At 35.0% G+C, this 22965-nt stretch overlaps 2 protein-coding genes across 2 annotated transcripts; one reads left to right on the top strand and one right to left on the bottom strand.

Moving 5' to 3' along the window:
• Positions 1-3355: 3355 nt before the first annotated feature.
• On the bottom strand, positions 3356-15046 carry LOC144443295 (non-lysosomal glucosylceramidase-like). Its single transcript, XM_078132733.1, has 16 exons — positions 14656-15046; positions 13991-14079; positions 13141-13256; positions 12329-12553; positions 11923-12171; positions 11407-11509; positions 11040-11193; positions 10194-10319; positions 9730-9896; positions 9215-9319; positions 8615-8722; positions 7736-7887; positions 7370-7476; positions 6423-6565; positions 5835-6142; positions 3356-5232 (listed from the first exon to the last, which is right to left on the bottom strand). Exons 1-16 carry the CDS (start codon positions 14817-14819, stop codon positions 5041-5043), a joined length of 2508 nt encoding a protein of 835 aa, XP_077988859.1. The 5' UTR covers positions 14820-15046; the 3' UTR covers positions 3356-5040.
• LOC144443297 (RAB6A-GEF complex partner protein 2-like) lies at positions 14881-22300 on the top strand. The gene is made up of 8 exons (XM_078132734.1): positions 14881-15394; positions 15841-15983; positions 16432-16515; positions 17556-17705; positions 18304-18438; positions 19146-19273; positions 19965-20142; positions 20689-22300. Exons 1-8 carry the CDS (start codon positions 15285-15287, stop codon positions 20910-20912), a joined length of 1152 nt encoding a protein of 383 aa, XP_077988860.1. The 5' UTR covers positions 14881-15284; the 3' UTR covers positions 20913-22300.
• The last annotated feature ends 665 nt before the right edge of the window (positions 22301-22965 follow it).

Here is a 22965-nt window from a genome sequence, read left to right as displayed (position 1 = left end):
ATTTTTGTGTCAACAGTTGTCATTCAATTACCACACTTTCAATGTCACTAAAGACATCAAGTAAAATAGATATGAAAGACTATGTGAAATATTAGTTGTGTTGTCTTTCTCAGTTTTTTAGGAATCTGGTACATGTACTCTAGATGTGTGTGTGTGTGTGTGTGTGTGTGTGTGTGTGTGTGTGTGAGACTTATCACTACCAACTAAGATCGTGACATCCCCAGTTTCATAAAACTACAGTCGTTAATTAAAACTATTGTTGTGGCGTGTAGTGGATTAAATAATGAACGATATGAGTGCCTTGATGATGTGGTTATAATCACCCTGTAATTTAGGTAGTGTAAAAACTGTACTGCATGTACACTGAATTCTACATCAAATAAAACACTGGAAGGCTCTGATACTGTACACAGGAATCCTACATCAAATAAAACACTGAATTGGTCTTCCCAAAGACTGTGAGTCCTTCTTCTGTGAAATGAATCATATCATTGTCAACTGATAGGTTAATGTCAATATGTTACAAAATTCTAGTTTTAGTTTGTTTTTGCCTTAGCTTGTTGAAAGTGCTCTCACCAGTGTAATATATCATGTCTACAGGGTGATTCCATAAACATATATTCTGATATAAAGTAAAGCTATGAATAGTTTATAGGCCTTACAGTAGACAAAGACAGACTTCAATTATTCACGCAACCTGATTTCAGATTTGCTCTTCGTATTTACCAGCAAAAATCCCATGGTTCCAATTTTTATCCCACATTTAATTTGTTGGGGAAAAAACAACATATTTTAAAGTTTGATAGCTCCTAGATCTGACTGAGTGAAATGAACATACACTGTAAGACAAATAAAGTTTCTGAATAATGTAATTTTAATATACTGTTTAATTCATGCCACATGTGTTCGATGATTTTCATTTGTGTCTTGTATACATCTCTAAAAATTGTAATTCTTTTGTAGTAAATTTCAAAAGTTAAAAGTAGAGGGTAAAATTCACCTACTTCATACACAAGACTTTTTTATGGTAACAATGGATTCTGAAATATATATACGTATTGTATATTTGTTTTGAATAATCATGGAATTCCAACCATACTATCTGTGTGTCATTACTTGTGAAGGCCTTCATAAGATGGCTGCATTTGTTACTATACCATGACCAGTTAACCTGATTGGCTGTTATCTATCATCCAATGTCCAATGGGATGCCTCATTGTGTTAATTATTTTCAAAGATGGTGACTTTGTCTATTTATGCTCTGTCACAAGTGTAGGCTCATTTTTGTGAAAACTTTTCATAAAAGTAAATTGGTCCGTATAAGTAGTGTTTAAAGGAGAAAAGTTTTTTTAAGTTAATTTCAGTGTTAGAGGCAGCCAGAGATGTTGGCTAGGTTCCATCACCAAATAGTAAAGTCAAATGTATTGATAAGTAAGTGAATTTTACCACATTTCAGCCGTTTCCGACAGATTTTTTTCAACCAGCATAAAAAGACTGAGAAAAGTGCAAAAATTGTCATGGTTAAAACAGTTATTCAAAGGACAGGTCACATAGCCTTATATTTAAATGTAATGTGTATTAACAATTTATCCATAAAAAATATTTACATTAATTATTATTGCCAAGGTTTCAGAAAGTACACCATAGATATATATAATCAAATATATTGATACCAATTTAACCGTAGTGTTTTTTATATGTCTTCACTACAAAGTTTCATTCTGTAGTCATAGTAACTGTATGGGTCTTTTTTTTCAGAGTGAAGCGTTCTGAACAATTACCAAGTACATTACTAATAATACAATACTTTTTGTATGTGGCTTTTGGGTGAATGCCTTATATTCATGAATTGTTACTTTCAGTTTGGAAAAGCATTTTGATATTTTTGTAAATGGAAAATATTTTCGGTTGAGGCCGAGGTCAAGATGGAATCTCAAAATGACATATTGTATTTGATGATTAGTTATAATTATAACATATTGTGCTGTTATGAAATGTAGTGGTAGAACCTATGTATAGACATGATGTCATCAATAAATGTACATCGTATTCAATGTAAAAACTGTGGTCTTCATAACGCAAGTTATTTTATAACTTATACTCCCTCCAACTTGTCCCCATTATTTTAACTGTACTCTCAGTTCCACGATTTAACAGGACACTATTTACACAAAGAAAGCGTCTGCAAACTCTAAACCACGAGTGCAACTTCGCCTTGGACAAAATAACAGACTAGTTACCCTAAAGTGTCCTGAAAACCACTATTATAGGCTCTGACCCATACTATAACTATCAGTTCTTTTCAATTACTACCCAAGACAGAGACCTATAACACCATAACAATATACACTTATTGTTGGCTATGAGGACATTAGTAGAGATCTATTACCTCCTGGGTTGTTTTACAGCAACTGTCCCCCCCCTCCCCCTCTATGATATCTACTATTACTAGAATAAGACTAGGCAATTAATGTATCACATTCTCAGGCACATATTCTTTCCATAGTGAAAGTAAATCACTTGAAAGACTCCAATGATACATTGCCATAGGGAAAATACAATATGACTAGTGCATGTTCCATGCAAATTGAGGTCACTAGTCCATACCATGATGTGACACAATCCTAACCAATCATTGAAGGCTATATGAAAATGATGTGTTATAACTCTATATTACCTAGGGAGCATACAATCCATGTGTTAAAGACGAAAGGATTAAGTCTTTTTAATAGCAACCTCTATCCTTCAAGGTCCCTATATACAGCTGGGTTATTAAACTGGGGCACAGTCATGATCTGTTTGATGGAATTTGTCATTCTGATGAGGACCATCAACCAAGACACCTCAAAAGCTCAATGCTAAAACTTTGAACTGTTTATGTGTTATAACCTTTGTAAATCATTGCATTTAATTATGTTTAGTTTTAAAAAATTACAAATTGGTGATCTTCATTAGTCCATATTTTTCATAGATGTTTACATTTAGACATTCCTGGTTGATTTCTATAATATACAGCAAGAATGCCAATACCTCACACAGAAACACACATATGCATATATGGTAACAGTCACATGCCCAAACATATCACATGTATGCAAATATGTGCATAAAATGCAAAGAATCTCATTCGAGTGCAGTTTTATTACGAATCTACCCATCTAACATTACCTTCATATGCTGTCCACTCACAGAAGTATACACACATATCCTGGTAACACACATGCCCAAATATATCACATGTATGCAAATATGTGCATAAAATGCAAACAGTCTAATTTTAAGTGTAATTTTAATGCAAATTTACCCATTTATATACTTTACAGTATCATTAAATCAGTTGATATATACCTGTAGTAAACTTTAATTTAATTCAATACATCACATTTCATTGGATTTGACTTATAACCAAGACCTTTGATGTAAATATGTGACTGGTTCTTCCGTCTGGTGGCAGTCTTGCCATTTGTAGCTGATGCTGTACACCATTTATTTACAAAAGGTACACTCACATTTTAAGTAAAAGAGAAAGGCACAAGTAAACTGTATTGCAGTAATCCATCACTTTAGGTAGACACCCTGATGGTGCAAATATTGTGAACTCTGAGACTGATAGTGTATATATTGAAAACTCTGAGAGAGAAACCCTAATGGCGTAAATCACAGTTCCTCTATCAGTGATGGAGGGATTTGAATGTAAAGATGATGAATTCAATGAATATTCAGTTTGTATTCACCTTTGGTAATTTGTGTAGAGTATCAAAAGCTTATCATCAAACAGAAAACAGGATATATATAAAACAACTTTTTCTATCCTGTTTTTGATACATATCTAAAAGCAAAATCTTGCATTTCCAAAAAAGAACATGTTGTGGTCCCTGAGCATTTGATCCGACATTTAAACTTGAGTCAAAATCTAGACTCTTTGCTTTGCTTCACATAAACATTATGGCAAGAAACATCAATGAATTACTTTATATATACTTGCAGTTATATATATTCAAAACTGTATAATTATATATTTTCACTTATAATAATTATGATAATACTAATTAGTCACATTAAATTACAAAACACATACAGAACTAATGTTTAACTTCTATGTTTGATAGATCTACTCCAGCTACAATTTCTATTGATTTCCTACAATGGTCTATCAGACAACAAACTTCTACACTTGGTAGTCTAGATACAATGTCTAGTAGTCTATGTGTCCTGGACTACTACAGTACTAATTTGGTAATAATAATAATAATGTTGGTTTTCCTCAACTCCCCGGGGAGCATACAATCCATTGCAACCATTTAAGCACATAGGATTAAAGCCTTTACATTGCAACCTACATCCTACCAGGTCCCCAATTATACAGCTGGGTTGACTGAGGCACAGTCGTGGTTCAAATTTTGCCCAAGGACTTTAGCCACTCAGAAACAAACAGCAGGCTGCGACGGGGCTCGAACCTGCAACCTGTAGATTCCAAGCCGGTCACGCTAACCATTCACCCATCATGACTCCACAGTAGTCTAGATATCATGTTTATATTCTATGTGTCCGGGACTACTACTAATTTGGTAGTCTAGATACAATGTTTAGTAGTCTAGATACAATGTTTACTAGTATATGTGCCCTGGACTACTACTAATTTGGTAGTCTAGATACAGTGTTTAGAAGTCTATGTGCCATGGACTACTGCTAATTTGGTACTCTACATACTATGTTTAGAAGTCTGTGGACTACTGCTAAATTTCAAGCCCTAACATGTACTTTATGTTGTATTTGCATGTCATAGTTTTACAGGGATCTCCCTAGTCTGTTAAGTGCTGGTTGGTACCAACCGATACTCAGAAAATGTAACCTACAAATATTCTTCTAATCAATCAAAACTTGTAAATTATGGATTTGATAGGAATAGATAGCAATACATTGTATATCTCATGAATATTAAGAAGATTTTATGAATATCAATGACTAGCCAGCACTCCTTTTGGACTGGGGCAAACCCTGTAATTTTCCAGTCATCTTTACAAGGCATGCATTCCTGAACTATTTCTCCAGGTGACCAAATTTCTCAAGTGCATATTGCATAGCCCATATAGCCAAGGGCCTCATGTACCCAACAGATCTGTATTCTGACTTCGCAAAGTAACCTTCTGGAGTCTGAAATCCAAGGCCTGTTTTCTCATAAATAGTTCTGTACACACCAGCAGCTGTTGTAAATGCTTCCTGCATCATTCCCTGTGGATGGAGAGTTAGAATTATTAGCTTTTCTTACAGTTTGAAAAAGTCAGAAAATACTAATGATACTTCCTGTTATTTCTTGTGGATCTATGCCTGTCTGTATCATGGGAATGGGAATTTACAACAACATGTCATTAAAGACACATTAAACTAAATTAGATAATTGAAAACAAAATTAGAAGGACACTGAGTTTCACAAGTCTAGAATTAGCTTTAATTTTAAGTCAGTCTCCACTGTTCGTCAATTTTACCAACATTAGCTCCAGAACTGTCATCAGGTGAAATAAACAAATCCCCCGCTTACTAAGATTTCTGGTAAAATGCTTTAAGAACAAAAATATTTCGGATCTTTGATATTTTGGAAAAACTGATGACGATAAAAAAAGACATGTTTCATCTTATTCTTGATCATTTCAGAAGCCTTGGTTGGGGTAAAGCAAATCTACCTGTTTTTGATGAAGTTATAATAAAATTGACTTCTTGTCTGGGCATCAGCCCGCCAACCTCTGATTGGAATCGTTCTTGTCAATGGCAGTATTTGACAAAATTCTTTTTAGAAGTTTCAACTTTGTAAAGATGCAAATGTCACAGTGCCCTACCTCTTGTATCATGGTAGCTGCTAATGCATATGTAATTCCAGTCCACACTTCTTCACCTTGCATACTTGTGATGTCAACTTTACCATCAGGTCTCATACCGTTGACAGCTCCCATGGTACCTTTCTGAAAGCTCATGACATTCATTTGATAGACAGTTTGCAAACTACTCTGTATATGGTCTGATGGGAAAACTTGATGACTGTCAGCTACTAAATCACAAGCCTTCAGATACCAGTGTCCTACTGTCTGTGCTGCCATAATACTGTCTCTGTAACTTTTATTGCTACTATCATAATTGTAGTATTTGCCTGAAAAAAAAGAGAAAATATTTGTGTCATACAATTTTGATAATCATTTCTTTTTATGTTTTACAGTCTTGAAACACGATTTCTACTGGCAAACATTTCAAAACATTTATAGTACATAATAAATGAGTACATATTTTGGGGGATTTTGATGACAATCAAATAGTGAAAAACTTGATAATTTCAGAGTCTGAAACATAAACTATTGGTATAGGTTACAATGAATACATACATTGTTATTACACTCCCTATTTTAGATTTAAACTATAAGGTAAAAACTCACCATTCCAAAGCTTTTCTTCATATGACACCTTGCCTTTAGCTAAGACAGCTGAGTATTTTATGTAATCATCTTCATGGCCAAGTATTTTAGCCATCTCCACTGTCATTCTGACTGCAGCTAACCATAGACCTCCACAGTATGCACTGACAAGAAACATTGCAATATTACATTATTGAATATAGCTTTGAAGGGGCACTGCAGTCAGTCTAACTTTATGGTCTTTTGTGGCTACTTATGTTTAAAAGGAAGCAGTCTGTAACTTTATATTGTCTTTGGTAGTTATTTTTTTCTTATATTGAAATATATTTAATGTGATTCCCACTACTAAAACATGTTGAATCGTACCTAGTGGCTGGTATAGTTTTCATCAGATATTCTTATTTTATTATATATTCTTATGACATAAATTTGCAAAATACCACACTCTTATTTCAATACTGTTTATGCCCTCCTCTAGCACCTCAGATATACCTCAAAATCAGTAATGTCTGTTTATTATGTACACTGTTAAGTAGAAATGTGGCCTCAGTTACAGATTGTACCACTGTCATACAGATACAATGACAATATAAACTGATACAATTCTAACCTATACCAAATCATATACAAACATAGAATGCTGGTATAGTGCAAGTTGTATTTCTGTTTATGTCACATTACACCCAGTTATCAACAATTGACATCATATCTGAACATAGAGATAGTAAGTGTTTATACATAAGTTGCTGTAGAGGAAACCATCACCATTTATCAACTAAAGACTGTTTTGCCATTTACAATCTGGTTTGCACATAGTCGTCATTTACATGTATACCAAGTCTTAATGAGTAGACAAGATACTGCAGATGATACAAAGATGGAAAGACAGATAACTAAACTGTCACTCATCAGTTCAACATGCCATGGTCCCCAACAAGTGCAAGAGAGAATGCATTAACTATCCATACCTGGCACCACTGACTTTCCACATATCAAAAGTCTGATCTGCATACCCAGAATTCTCTATGATACCGTCTCCATCTGTATCCCATGACAATGAGACTGTCATCACAGCCTATCATAGAGAATAAACATAATTTGACAATCACACATGCTAAATCATCATGTTTTTTTCCAGCAGAAAACTTACTACTTACAGTTTTTGTGTAGTTTTAATACGCATATTCACTTTTTGGTTTTAATATTTCAGTGAGCTCACGCGCTTGTCACAACACTGCGTTTTCTTTCAATTGACTTTCAAACAATATTTCTCAACAAGCAACCCTTACTTAAACATCTGTTTGATGTATCCAAAATCTATAATAACAACTTACTTGAACTTGGGGCCACATCTGTTTGAGGTACTCAAAATCTTTGGTGAAATAATAGTCTCTGTAAACTTGTAGGACAAACTTTGGATTGAGATCTTTCCAGTCTGAAGTGTCATGTTGTAAATACTCATTGACTAAAACCCATGGTTCACCATCTGTTGATAAAAATCACCATTATACATTAAAATGACACAGTCTGTAACTTTGACCTTATGTTTGACTGAAGTCAGTGTACAAAATACACATACATAATTCTCATTAAAACTTATTCAAAGGTAAAGCTTAGTTGACACAGTCTCAGTGTGATAACATCATTAACGAGAGCTTGAAAAGTTATTGGAGCCAATGGACTCAGTCTAATAAGACCAACTTACTGATAAATTGACAAATAGTTTGACAGATGAGATGCATCCACTTAATAAATTTGTCCATTGATCATATTTCTTTAGAATTATTCGATAAGGTTTGTTATTTTCTGAAATGTTGTTACTGTAATACACAAATAGTTGTATTAAGTATAAGACAAGGAGACCCCTTTGCTTGATCAAATAGACTTATTGTTATGTACAGCGAGTTTAGACTGAGCAATTTGTTGTGGTGCGTGGTGTGAGTCCCTTGCTGGTGATTTAGTAAGCAGCACATGCCAAACAATAACAAATCTGCCAGTCTACAGCAACTTGTCTGAAATATGAGGTATCCTAACCAACAATTAAGGGAGCACACAATACCAACATGACAGTCTTTCAGTCTACAGTTACTTATTCTGAAAAGTGAATGGTAGACCACAAGTTGAAACTTGAAGGTATGCTGACTGAGTCTCAATTTCTTCAACGCCGTACCCAATTGTCTGGAATCTTATTTTCTGACAATACATTGACTTACCTGGATCTCCAATGTCATGTGGTACGAGATTAGCACTCTTCCTTTTCCTCTTCTTACCAGAGAAATGTTCTATCATTACTTCACTATCTTCTTGGAGAATTGTTGATGCTGAAAATAGTCAATTGGAAACCTTTGTCACTTGGTATGAGTATTATTTGAATAATGAATGAGATATAATTGAAAGTTCATATGCAAAATAATGCAAACATCATTTCATTTTGTTTAAAAATGTTTTCCTTTTTTTGTATAAGGGAAAGGAATGGATAAAACATGAAACTTTAATGTTATCTGCATGATTGTGGTGCCTTGAGATTAAAAAAACGTCTCTATAGAAGAGAGAGATCCCTCATGAACTTTACTTCTGCATGACTGATGGATAAAATAAAAGCATGTGTGTATTTCCTATGATGTTTATTTAATGCACCCAAGATCTAAGAAAAAACTAGTCATACTTAAATACCAGTGTCTGCAATAAATACCAGTGTCTGCTTAGAGTATAAGAAATTAAGGAATGTACACCCGACGCCACACCCAACACACTAAACAATGTATGTTAAAAGAGTACAAATAATGTTTTACAGTGTTTGTACATGTACTTACCTATATCATACTGTAGACTAAGTTGTAACTGAGGCCATAACATAAGGAAAGCAAACGATGCATAGAAATGAACATCATAGGTATTGTACATCCTATATTCATGACCTGAAACAGACACACACAGTATTAAATGATGTATGTGGGATCTACTCTAATCTAATCTAATCTAATCTAATCTAATCTAATTCAAGCAAAATAATTTGTAACACACCAGATGAAAGAACCAGAAGTGAACAGAAGAATAGGAGAAATATAGGTGAACTTGCTTGAACAAGTGTTTATTCTGGCAGCACCACAGCAGTATTTTTTGCATATTGCAAAAGATTAATAGCATTGTATGGAAGACCATACAATAATAATGCATTACCACAATCCAATCAGTACTTTCCTTCATTTATTACCTACAATCATTACTATCAGTGCTAGTAAGGCTCTTTCTATAACAAGTAACAGAAGACTGACAACGCAAATGCAAATTAAGCAAAGCAAAATCATAACACAGGTTTGATAAATACCTTCTAGATATGCAAATCTGCCATATTCTTTGATACATTGACTGGTGACATCTTGGCAATTCATAATACCATTATTATCACTGCTATGTTCTACCCAGACAGTTCCACCATCAGATACATAATACAGTTCATTAAATAATGCTGACTTGTACCAGCTTGGAAGTGACCTACAGGAAAAAGACAAATATAGATTCAAGTCAGCCACTACATGCCCCTTTAAAAAAATATGGACTTTTTAAAGGTATTGCTTATAACTAGAGATGTTTTACACTGACACTGGTAATGCTGGTACTAACTTCATATTATCATTCTAAGCAATAAATCATAAACCACAAGTACCACATAAATGTAATGTAAAATATGTGTTTGCATGTCTACACAAGTTTAGTAATTGAAAATTGACCACACTACTTGAGTTAAAAAAAAAATTACATATTTACTGAGATCTTTTAAATACCACTCACTCGCACTGTAGTATAGGATTCTGCCAGTCTTCAATTTTCCTTTCCCAGTCTGGATACTGCTTTAGTGCATAACTGGACAATGAGGGCGCTGCATTCCCTTCACTTCCAAACCAACGGGTATATCTCCTGTACAGAAACAACAAACATGTTCTGAATATTATAATATGAAAGCAATACACAAAACATAAATTATTTCAGATACAATAAATGTCAAATCTTTGTCACTAGAACTTTGTTCCTCCTCTTTTCTAGTCTTAAATGTACAATGTGTAAATAAAAAATTACTACTTAGACTCAACAACCAATGTTGGATTGAAGGGCTATGTTGCAAGGGGCCATAAGGATTGCATGGAATTATTCTTTTGTTCTGCACCAACTTCTTCTTCTGCTCTGCCAGAGATCTATTTTTCACACTTTAAACTCTAATCCTTGATATCGATTCTTAGCCTTTAAGATCAAACTTTGAGTACGTTGTCTGTCAGAGGTGCGCTACGGATTTTGAGATTGGTTATCAATTCAATCTCTTCTAGTAGTCATGTCTGATTGGAGCAAAAGATGCTCTTTCTGAGTCATGTGATACATTTGCACATCTACATTCACTAAATATCAAATTTTCGTAGTTACATAATATACTTGGTATATTTTACAAACTTGCACTAAGTTTGTGTTCATCATTCCTTTTGTGAAACACAAAATGTCATAACCAAAAATTGTTCATCAGCTTGGTAATTCAAATGATTTACAAAAGTTATAACACATAATCAGTTCAAAGTTTTTAGCATTGAGCTTTCTATCTGTCTTGTAGACAAAGTGTCAGGTAGACAAATCCATACAAAGTTTATTTACCTGTTATAGGTCTTTCCTTTGCCCCCGAAATGAATCTTTGGCATATCCCATGCCAGACAGAACTCAGTTGTACTTTTTCCACCAGCTGCTACAGGACATTTTGTAGCAAGTGCTGCTGCAATTAACTCCCCTTCTTTAGTCTTTATGCTAGCACCTAATAGATCAGAAAAATGTATTACATTTTTCCTTTATTAACATTAATCCTGTTTTTCCCAACTTATAGTTTATGTGTACAAACAAATACCCACCACCCCGACCCTCACCCGCACCCCCACCCCGATAGAAAAAGGATTACATGTATTTGAGCATCTGTTATCAAAGTTAGTCCAGTAAATGGAGTGAAATTTGAATCCCATATCATTCATACCTTGATTTGAAGTAAGCTCTCCATCAGTTATAAGATCTATCCATATATCTCTACCATCACCTGATGGATTAAATGCTGTAGTATGACTGACCTTGACATCATCCTGAAAAGTCAGAATTATGATGTATGAGTGAAAACACATTCAAAGGACAGGAAAAAACATCCTACATTATATGGATGGTATTTCACAGGATTTGAATGATATTGTTGTAAACTAATTGTTGCTTTTAGTTTTACCAAATATTGACTTTGAACCGGCACTATCAATGTTATCTACCATACAACTTACAAAAATAAATGGTCATGAAATCTGGGCTCATAGTTAAGAATGAAAGTTCCTTCTTACAGTCAATAATCTTTCCTTTTTCAAGGAAAAGTAGTTGTTTTTGTCTTCCAAAATATTTGTGACTGTGAGCATTGACCTCTCATGTAGGGTCTATGTGGTGAGTAACAATTTCCATTCATGGTTATCTATTCTTGTCTCCATAGCAACAACCTACATGTAAACACGCTCACCTTGCAGGCAGCAGAAATTGACATTGTACATTTCATACTTGGATGTGCATTGTGCAACAAAACACCTCTGATATCACATTCCATTGAAGATTGACCTTTGTGAGTGAATGGTTCATTCCATCTATTCCCAGATTTATCTGTTTGTTCTCCTGTACCATTCTGCCATGTCATCATGATGGACACATCAATTGGTTCCTCATTATAGTTGTAAATTTCCCAGACAAACACGGCAACTGGAAGACTTGTGTCCTAGAAATGGAAAAAACATACATTGAAAGTCATAAACAGTATTGGTAGCTTATACATTGTAGAATACACCTTGGTTAGTTTGTACATCCACTGAGAATATTTGCTCCTAAATAAGTTGTATAGTATTGAATTCTCCTGTATGATATCATGTACTTACTTTATAATCATGTGGAATTATTGGTGAGATTTGTCTGCATACAAGTGTTACATTCTGACCAGGAAGTTGATACACTGTCCAGGCCCTAGGATACAATGCATGGTAATATGCATATTCACCATTATAACCCCAGTTCCAGGTGTACAAACTCTGCCTAGTTGGTCTCAATGGTGATAATACTTGTTGATATACTGTTCTTCCACTTTTCTGTATACACACTGTAAACTATATCACACAGTTAAAAAGTACATTACATTACTATTATTATTATTATAAAATGCACATATTTATTTGAGCTTTTTTTGAGAAATTGACTAAATATGTTAATAAGCACAAATTATGAAAAACTCTAGAGAGTAATTTTGCCAGAAATGTTGCCTTAGCTTTCATTTTCTTCTAGACTAAAAAATAGTGGCCTCCCCACTATAGAGAAAGCATGATGCTAATACCGTCCTTGTCATCAGGCTTGCCATGCTTGGCAGATTTCTGCTGTGCTTCCATCCTTGAACTTAAGTAATCTCTGAATGATAATACATGTATTCACATAATACTTTCACATTACGGAGAAATGACTGAGCCCAGTGTCCATGTGTCAAATACAAACATGTTTCAATGTTGAAGATATGCATATATTATATGCTGACCATTATGTAATGTAAATTATTATGCAAACTGACCACCATCCATACAACCAATCATGAGGAGAACACTGACAAACATTACATACATACATACTGCTTTGTAGCTTTCTGTCTAAAATTGGATTCTACTGTGTAAGATCTGAATAGATTACTGTACTAGAATGTAATTACCTGGTTGGCCTCTACAGTATCATAGGTATAGATTCCTGGTGTCAGTGACCACCTACAGAATTCTCCTTTCCATCCTCTGTTGATGGAGCCACCACCAATACCACCCAATGGCACACCTGAAATATACAATAATACCCAAACTATCAATAATTCATTTAACCAAGACCATAGCATACTAATGAAATATATTGTCAACAAACTTGAATTTGGGGATATTTCAAGAGGAAATAGAAGTTTCAGTTTGGACTGATCACCGTCAGTGCCACTGAACAGTGTTTTTTGGAATCTGACAGTCTATCTAGTCTGTTGATTGACTGATTAATTGGTCAGATTGATCGATTGATCGATTGATTGATTGATTGATTGATTAATTGATTGATTGATTGATTGATGGATGGATGGATGGATAGATGGATGGATGGATGGATGAATGGATGGATGGACGGACGGATGGACAGACGGACGGACAGACACGGACGGACGGACGGATGGATGGACGGACGGACGGACAGATTGATTGATTGATTGATTGATTGGATACCATCTGTAAGTATTTTTTTAAACCATGATAAGCATGGAATGCAACATTTATCTTGGCAACTGACACCAACAGAATATAAAACCCACTTCAACTCCATGACACTGTTGTAAATATCAAACCGGCAAAGTAAATAACAGTGTTTTTTTTAAATCTATTATATGTATATAATAAACTAAAGTGATGTGTATGGACCTAATGTTCATGTAGACTTTTGTTTCAACTCCAAAGTCTAATTTAGTGAATTCACGGGGTGGGGTGGGGTGGGGTGGGGTGGGGTGGGAGTTCAAAATATAATGTTGGTAAACTTACCATAAATTTGTTGGCAATCAAGAGGCCTAAACAGGTCGATGTATGGCTTTCTACCTTTCTTCCACAGGTCATACCAATACCATATATACCTGTCATATCAAGTAGAATAAGTCTTGGCTTATCTCACCACACATTTACTAATTATCAAAATAAAATGACGATCTCATTTATGATTTGTACAAATATCTTTCTGAGCATGCATGATTTGTATTGTTAAATGCAGTCTTTTTAAATTCAAAATCTGAAATATCAATAGTGGGTATAGTTTTGAAAAGTTAATTGGGATTCCAGTCATATTGTTAATTGATAAATTGATAATTGTATATCCACACATTCACTGTTTTTTAAATACTATCTATTAAAAATAGTGACTTGCATTTTACCAAACTATACACTCTCATCTCAAGCCCTGGATTTTGCAATTAATTTTATCTACAAATCGTAAAACAAATTTGTAAAAAAGATATGAGTAAAAATTGGTCATGTTGAATGCTTAAGTTAAGGAGAAATTGCGAAGCAACGCCGATTTCATATCAGTCATGACCGCAACGCTATTCAGGGAACATAAAATTAACAAAGGTCATTGAACTCTTTAAAAGACTTTAGACATCGCACCCCGGACATTGCGGAGGATCGAGGAGTGACTCCATCAAAGCCAAAATTACCTGGACACCATAGGCAGTAATTCTGGTATCTGATGCACGCGAACCGATCTCACTGGATGTCGTTCTTCTTCAAACGCATGATCAAGTTTTACTCGCCATCCAAAGTCTGGTACACCAGATTCGGACGGAAACGACAAATCTGTCACATTCTCGTCTGCTGCCATTTCGTCATTTGTTTGGACCTTGCGTGAAACGTCATCGATATACGTGTAAGTCTGACGTAGGCACAGTTCGATGTGGATATCAACAGAGCAGAGAGAAGGACGTGGACAGACTATTATCAAGAAGTTGGGCCTATATGGTTTGTGTTTGACTAAATTTCCAGCGGAAAACGTCCTATTTTTGAAGTATTTGTTGTTATCAGGCTACAGAGAGTGGAGTAATCTAGTGAAGTGTTGAGAAACGCGACAAAAAACGCTTTTATCCACGAGACCGGAAGTGATGTCTATTTTCACTGGTCAGCTGTGCTCAGTGTCTATCAATATTAATATGCAGTGTTGACGTTCGTTCAGTTCGTTTACACATAGTCCTCTCCAAGATCTATGGTTTACACAGAGTGATAGAGGGACTGTGATTTACACAAATAGTAAGAACGTTTCTATGCTATAAGTTCCTGTGCTACGAAGATAATGATAGAAGCTGTTGCAGTCATCACTCGGGGCTCCGTATTTCTTGCCGGAGAGACGTTTGAGTGCCGTGTCACATTTACTAATCCTGCCTGCAAAAGTGCTAGTCCGGGGTAAGTTGACTTGATTGACCCGTATTTTTACCGTACATTTTATACTATTATCTACCACCCCGCCTTGACTATCGTTTTCCCATCAGATGGACCACACCACTACAGTGACTGTACAAATGTAGTGGCATAATGTTTAGTCTAGTTCCTATACAGTGTCGTAACCAAACCACTCACAGATGGTGGTTTAGTACCACAGTTGGCATCCAGACTATATAATGTTAGCCCTGAACCCAAAGCTACAGACCAGACAAACAACCCGATGATGGATGATACTTCCATAACACCTACACAATAGAAAAATTATATGACCTAATTTGAAATGACGTCTTTCACTACTTATTTTACTTTCCTGAATCAATCAATCAATCAATAAATCAGCATCAGTTATTTGTACCAGTACTATACATTTCTCATAGATTTGCTTTATTGTCTTTGTTAATTATCAGGAATCGAAAAAGTACTTTAGCCTGGGCCAGTGCTCAGATACATTGTCAGTGCAATATCAGTGAAAGCAGGGTACTTCTTCCAAGCAGTGCATCATCAGAGCAGTCTAAATCTGGCAATGAAACAACTTTTGTACCAAGTAGAGGTAAGTGTACACCATTCACTGGTTATCATCATCTCCCCAGTTTGTAGCGCATGATGGTACCTAAATAATGCTGTATTTTGTTCCAAATATGGAAACTTAATAGAAGGCTGATTCTTTGAACAAAGACAATTTTTTTCAGTTGATGACTGTGCATCATTCCTAAAAGGCTGCAGTTACAACTAAAATTAAGTGCCAAGTATTTTATTTCTGTATTTTATTTCCCTTTAAACAACTGATTATTTTCTATATTGAAAATCCTAAAGTGAGAGACTTTTTTCCTATATTATATGTGAACATTTATTGTAAACTTAAAATTTATTTACAAAAAATTTGCAGATATCATTCAGAAAGGTATTAACTTTCATAAATGTTACTGCACAGTACAACATCCTATATGTCATTTTCATAATCAAAAGTAGACCTACATGTACACAAGTTTGCTTTACAGGAGAAAGGGGAATCACAGTTCTGTCATCGCAACCCAAAATCTTATTTTGTGATCTTACTCTTGTTCCTGGTGAATCTAGAACATGTAAGTAAAGCGTCCTCTTAAATCTCCAGAGTTTCACAGTCTTGAACTAGTAATTATCTTATCAGTGGAGTCGGGTTGAAAAGGAGCATTCTTTGTTTCTAACTTTTCATATAGATCTGGCACACAACTATTTCCACACTCAAATTCTAACCCTAGTAATAAGACACAGGTCTTTAAAGAAAAGGTCCACTTTTAAAAAAGGATTTCACATAAGTTGTGTGAAAAACAATTGATGGAAAAAGTTGGCCCAAAACAAATGAGCAATCCTATTTTATCCTCATAGATCCACTGATAAGATAACAATAATGTGAGAATCTAGGATTGAAACCTTGGCCTTAAACTTTCAAATGCATTACTTCAATGCTTAATTTTAACAGTGCTGCATATATGTCTGTATGGGGTTTTAGCAGAGACATTGTTTACAAGTCATTGTGAAAAAAAAATTGTTTGAATCTTATCTTTGCATATTAGTAAATTATCTTATTAGTGGTGTGTCACTGTCATATAAAGAATTAGACCGAATATTTCTTTTGTTCAGAGCAAACTTTTCTTTATCTCTGCCAGACAACTTTTTCCCCAATACTTATTTTGTCTCCATTTACTCAGACTTTCACCACTGGGTACTTTACTACAAGACTATCCAGAGACCTAGGAAACATAATCCCAATCGCCCACACCAGATCTCTCTCCCAAAGCAATGCATTCTGGGGAATTATATACTTCATTTTCAACATTGCATGCTGAACGATCCAGGTTCTTTCGCAATTTATATATGTTAATTACAAAGAATGAGATTTGTAAACCCCAATTTTCATTAATTAGAATATATGTACTGTGTGACATCCCATGCAGGTGATTTGGGATTATGTTCCCCCAAACTCTCCTCTCGATGGTCTTGTAGTAGAGCCCCAGCAGTGAGAGTCTGGGTAACCAAGACTAGTATTTAGTCAGATAAGATAAAAACTGATCCCTAAAAATATAGCAGATCTGATTGGTCATAGCTAACTTACAGCTGTATGTCAATATCCATTTGTTGACAGTTTATTATAAAGAAGTCATACCAAGAGATGCCCCACCATCATACAAAGGCCAGTCAGTCAAATATTCCTACAAAGTTACCATAGGAACCCAAAGACTAAACTCACCAACAAAACTACTCAGAGTTCCATTCAGAGTACTTGTGGTGTATGGTAAGTACAATTACTCAGAGTTCCATTCAGGATATTTTAATAACTTGTGGTACATGGTAAGTAAAACTTACATGCTAGTAGTTACATAGTTACATAGTTACATTGTTACTTGGTTTCATAGTTACATAGTTACATAGTTACATTCTGGCAGTTAGGCCCTCCTGGGCCTTTGACTTCAGATCTGAATAGATTCCAGGTTGGGCACACACTTAATAATCCTAATATGAAGTATCAGTTTCTGGGTTGTATTTGATTCCTTTCCCTCCCAGTGAGTGTCAAGTCTTCTTTCAAAAGTTTGGGTGGTTCCTGCAGTAACAAACAATATTAGGTGAAAGTTTGTTCCAGGTGTTACAACACTCAAGATATGACTTCATGCCACTTGGTTTGATTTTGTCAGTTTGACGTAATCTAATGATTTGATTTGCTTCCTTGTAATTTCCCAGATCAGATTCTTGATATTTTTTTATATGATTTTAGTTTACATATTACATGAAGTCAACAAAGGATTTAACACATAATTTTTTTTCTTAAATTTTTAAATTTCAAATGAAACTACAGATAAAATTCATTTTTTGTTGAATATTTGATATTTTGACAGGTTTAGGTGATACCAGTGTATATGAGGAAAGTTTCAAACCAAGTAATCCATTCTTAGCTGAACAGAAACAAGAAACAACTCTGTTAGACATGGCATTACAAGTTATCTCAACTATAACATCAAGAAGAATCCCAAGTAAGTTTTGAATTGTAACAGGGCTATAGTTTTGTAGACCCATCATTGGTATGACTGCAGTGTGGTGGAAATGGATGAATATTAACAATAATTCAAGCTCTTCTGTTTTGAGCGCTTGTTTGACAATTTTCACTTTTAAATATAAGGATTGATCAGTACATATATGGAGTGTTAGATTTGTAGTCATAGCATATAATCTGTACATATATAGTGAGTTACATGTAGGTGTTGACCGATGTGTGAGGGCGCCCCGTCATGGCATACCTTACAGACTATCTTGGCATATAATCATCAAGAAAGAGCTCTCAATCTGTCAATCCTCACTGTATCTGGACCGGGTGAGTTTTCCCGTGTTGAGTCAAATTAAGCCGCAGGCGCCACTTCTGGTGATGCCCTTCCATCAATACCTTTAAGTTGCAGCTTTGCAACCATGCTTCCCCAGTACCCAAAGAATTTGGTTTCCCGGAAGCTGCCCACCAGGTCATAGGAGTAATGCCAGCAGATCACCAGTCGACATAATTTATGGTTAGAATTAGGATGATATCTGATCGTCTTCAAACTTCCGTTCTTGACTAATGAAAACATTCTTCACAAGTACTTTCACAGGTCGTCTTGTGACGATCCAAGAATTTCACGTGTAATGCCGTAATGTGAATGCTCTCATCAGTCCCTCTTAAGAGTTGGTTGTCTGTGTGTATTCTCAACAGATTTTTACAATATTACAAATGAACAAGGGAAAGTTGGACGGTTCTGTCTCTTCAAACCGGCTTATAAGATTGGTGAAGATATCATTGCTACTTTTGATTTCACTAATGCTACTATATCTTGTCTACAGGTATGTATATATACAAAGGTCTACAATTGTAGTACTATTGGCCACATACTGTGTGTGTGTGTGTGTATGTGTGTGTGTGTGTGTGTATGTATGTATGAATGTATGTATGTATGTATGTTCATGTATATGCATACATGCTTGTCTCTGTCTCTCTGTTAGCCTTTCTGTCTGTCTGTCTACATTTTGTGTTTCGGAATGTGTGTATATACTTGTCTGTATGTGTACGAGTGTATTATATATGTTGGTAGATCTCCCCAGAATGACAATGTTATGGTGGTGGAGTTGTTGAAATCAATGTAAAGAAGGTACCCATGTTCCACATGATGAACAATTCTTTCCCCTTTCAAATCATTAGATAGAAGCATACTGAGGAATTTAAACGTGAGTTGTTTCAACAAATGTATATCTGTTAAAGAATCAGTCCACAGTTCTACCTTTTGGCATACATGTTGTTGTGAGTGTGTATGTAAGTGCATGTAAGCAAACCTAATAGGTTTATTGCTGTAGTATGTAAAGATTATCAGAATGTACTTTTTAGGTACTAATTTGGAAATCATTATAGAGAAAAAAAAATCTGATCATTGAAAAGTCACAGATATGTGGGGTATATGTAGGGGTATATGTATGGACCATTTGCGCTATCAACAGGCTTAATACCACCTTTACTTATCTGTATTACTATCATCAACAGTTCAGTGTATCTTTGCAAAGTGAAGAAAACATATCAGAGGAATGCCGACGTAAACCCAGTCAAATCTTAGCTGTTTCAACGCACAGTAAACATCAGGAATTCTGTCTGCATACAAAGAAGACCCATATACAGTTACCAATACCATTACACATTACACCTGGATTTATCACAGATATCTGTAAGTCTCACCTTTAATCTTTCACCTTTGACCTTTGACCATGAGGTTCTTATATTACCATATGTGTTGATATTGGTAAAATGGTTATCTGCCTAGGCTTGTATTTTAGTTCAAATGGACTTATAATTTGTCTGATTTCCAAAAATTGCAATAAGTCACAGTACCCTTGTGATAATAACTGACATCTAAATAATGCTTCCCTGCAGTATACATAAATTATTGTACAATAATTGTCCCTAGCACATACCTATAAAGGCACAGTTACCCTGATAACTTCCTCAACACCTTGGGGAGCACACAATGCATTGTAGTCGCTATAAGCACATAGGATCAAATCCATCACTTATATACCCCCGTCTTACAAGTACCAGGTTCCTATTTATACAGCTTGGTTGATGGGGACACATTCTTGGTTCAAGAACTTTAACCTAGCAACCAGTTGGTTACAAGCTAGCCACTCTCAAACCATTCAAACACCATAATAGATACTATTACTGCCTTTTTGATATTTCAACTGTTTTTCCATTTTGTAATTTCTCCTCACAGTATGTCTCAAGTATCATCTCCATTTTGAATTTATTACTGCCTGTCAACCTGTGCCTGACCATGTGATACCTGCTGACCAATCAGAGAGCTCCACTTGGCAAGGTCCTAGGAACATCGATGTTGACACCATGGTATGGGACCTGCCAATCAAAATCCTACCAACCAATCCTCTTCAAGCGTCTAGTGTGTCCACTGTCAGAGTTAGCAATGCTATTACTGTGTAAAATGTTGCTGATTTGGCACTTCTAGAGTATAATTTAGCTGTTACTGTATACTTATTGCATTACATTACTGTCTCAGTAACTTGAAAAATAAATTTTGTGAAAAATTTTAAAAAACAAACTCATCTATATCAATTTTCTCAAATCAAACTTTTTAAATTTTCTGAAGTTTTCTTAGTTGAAATCTTATCAAAGTTCTTTTGGAAAATGTCTGACATTTACCACCTGGTTACTCAAAAGAACCTGTCAGGTCAAAGGTCAAACAGTCTTTTTGCCATTTCGGATTATGAAGCCAATGATTAGATAATAGCGGGTAAAGTTTGTTAATTCGTAATCATTTGTTCTTGATTTTAAAAGGTATATATTTGAAATATTCTTTTGCCAAATATCCAACTGTCATTGTCATTTCACGGTAAAACTCTGAAGTATTAGATTTGAGTTTTAGAAATTTTATTGTTTTCTGTTCAGTGATTTTAATGAAAATGTTTTCATTGTTTATTTTGATGGACCTAATTTTATTGAAATTTTTGAAGTATGTGTTATGGATATATAATGAAGATTTTGTTGTGATAATGTCCATCTGTCTGTGCCTGTTTGTGTCAAATGTTTTTCACTCTGTGGTTCCATCAGTTTTAGGGTGCTATGACCAAATCAGCATTTTTGTAAACAGTTGAAATGTTGACCAATTTAATTTTTAGGAATGGTATACAGAGTTATATACTGTGCGTACAGATATATGCATATTTGTTTTGAAATAAGTTATAGAGATTTTGAGTATTTTTGTTAGATTGTAATTTTTGAATATTAAAAAGTCTGGTTTAATTCATTACAACCACAACAATAACAATGGTTTTTTTTGGAACCAAAGTTGTACCTTTTCATTTTTTAGGTCATTTTAAACATGTATACATTCTCAAATAAATTGTTAAATTTTGGATTTTATTTTTACTTATGTCAGCAACTTCTCAATTGTTCACATTGATGTATTATATTCCTGATGTGGTATTGGTATCATATGTTATTAACTGGCATTTTGCAATATTTTCATCAAGGGTAGGAAATAGGTGAAGTATACCTTAGGTCGCAAGGCATTTCTACACCAATATATACAAGGAAATATATCTAAATTTTACAGATTTAAGTGTCTTTGTTCGTATGGTGACTTTTGAAAACATTAATAAATACAGTGATTTATCGATATTTCTTAAACTCAGGCGTCATTTTCAGAAGTGAATCTGCAATATTATATTTGTGGTCTCTGGCCAGCCAGTACAGACAGAAAAGACTGTAAAAGTTTATGGATCCAGGTTTTGCCATATGTTTCAAGTTAATGTATAAACTGCAATCTTGAGTGTAGTGTCATTGAATAGACCATTCCAATAAACTATGCCCTCTAACTCTAAAGTTTCACTTGTGTAGTAGTAGTAGTAGTAGTAGTAGTAGTAGTAGTAGTAGTAGTAGTAGTAGTGTGTGTGTGTGTGTGTGTGTGTGTGTGTGTGTGTGTGTGTGTGTGCTCTCAAACCACCAGAGATGTCAGGCATGCATGCATACTGCCAAAGTTTGGATCCCTGTCTTCTGCACACAATGTGGCTAGGTGCAAAACAACAGCACATTAAATTATTAAATTTTCTGATCGTTTTACACGAGTTTCCACCAGGAATGTGTATACCTGGTGATTTGATCGAATGTGTCGAATGTGGGTGTGTGGGGGGGGGGGTGTATGTGTGTGTGTCTGTGTGGTGGGGGGGGGGGCGATAAACAGAATGCAGTTGAATAGCGCCCTCTCATTAGACAGCGTTACTTACTTCTGTTTTTGTTCTGACGACATCGAACTTTGCAGCATAACCATCGTGTATCATCACCATGATCACCAAACAAGAAACTAACTATTCCATGCCAAATTCTATGTCCAAAAGACCAGTGTAGAAAAATGTCAACGGGTCTGTAATTATTTTGCTTTGAAATGTTTTAGCAGTAATATTCAGCTTGTCATGATTTCACCACAGTTTTAGCTTTAAGTTATTAAATCAGTCCTCTCAATACAAATTATGTACAC

Source organism: Glandiceps talaboti, chromosome 12 (genome assembly GCF_964340395.1).
Source record: "Glandiceps talaboti chromosome 12, keGlaTala1.1, whole genome shotgun sequence".
NCBI lineage: Eukaryota > Metazoa > Hemichordata > Enteropneusta > Spengelidae > Glandiceps > Glandiceps talaboti.
Note: the sequence above shows the minus strand (reverse complement) of the source record. Positions and strands in the feature narration are given on the sequence as shown.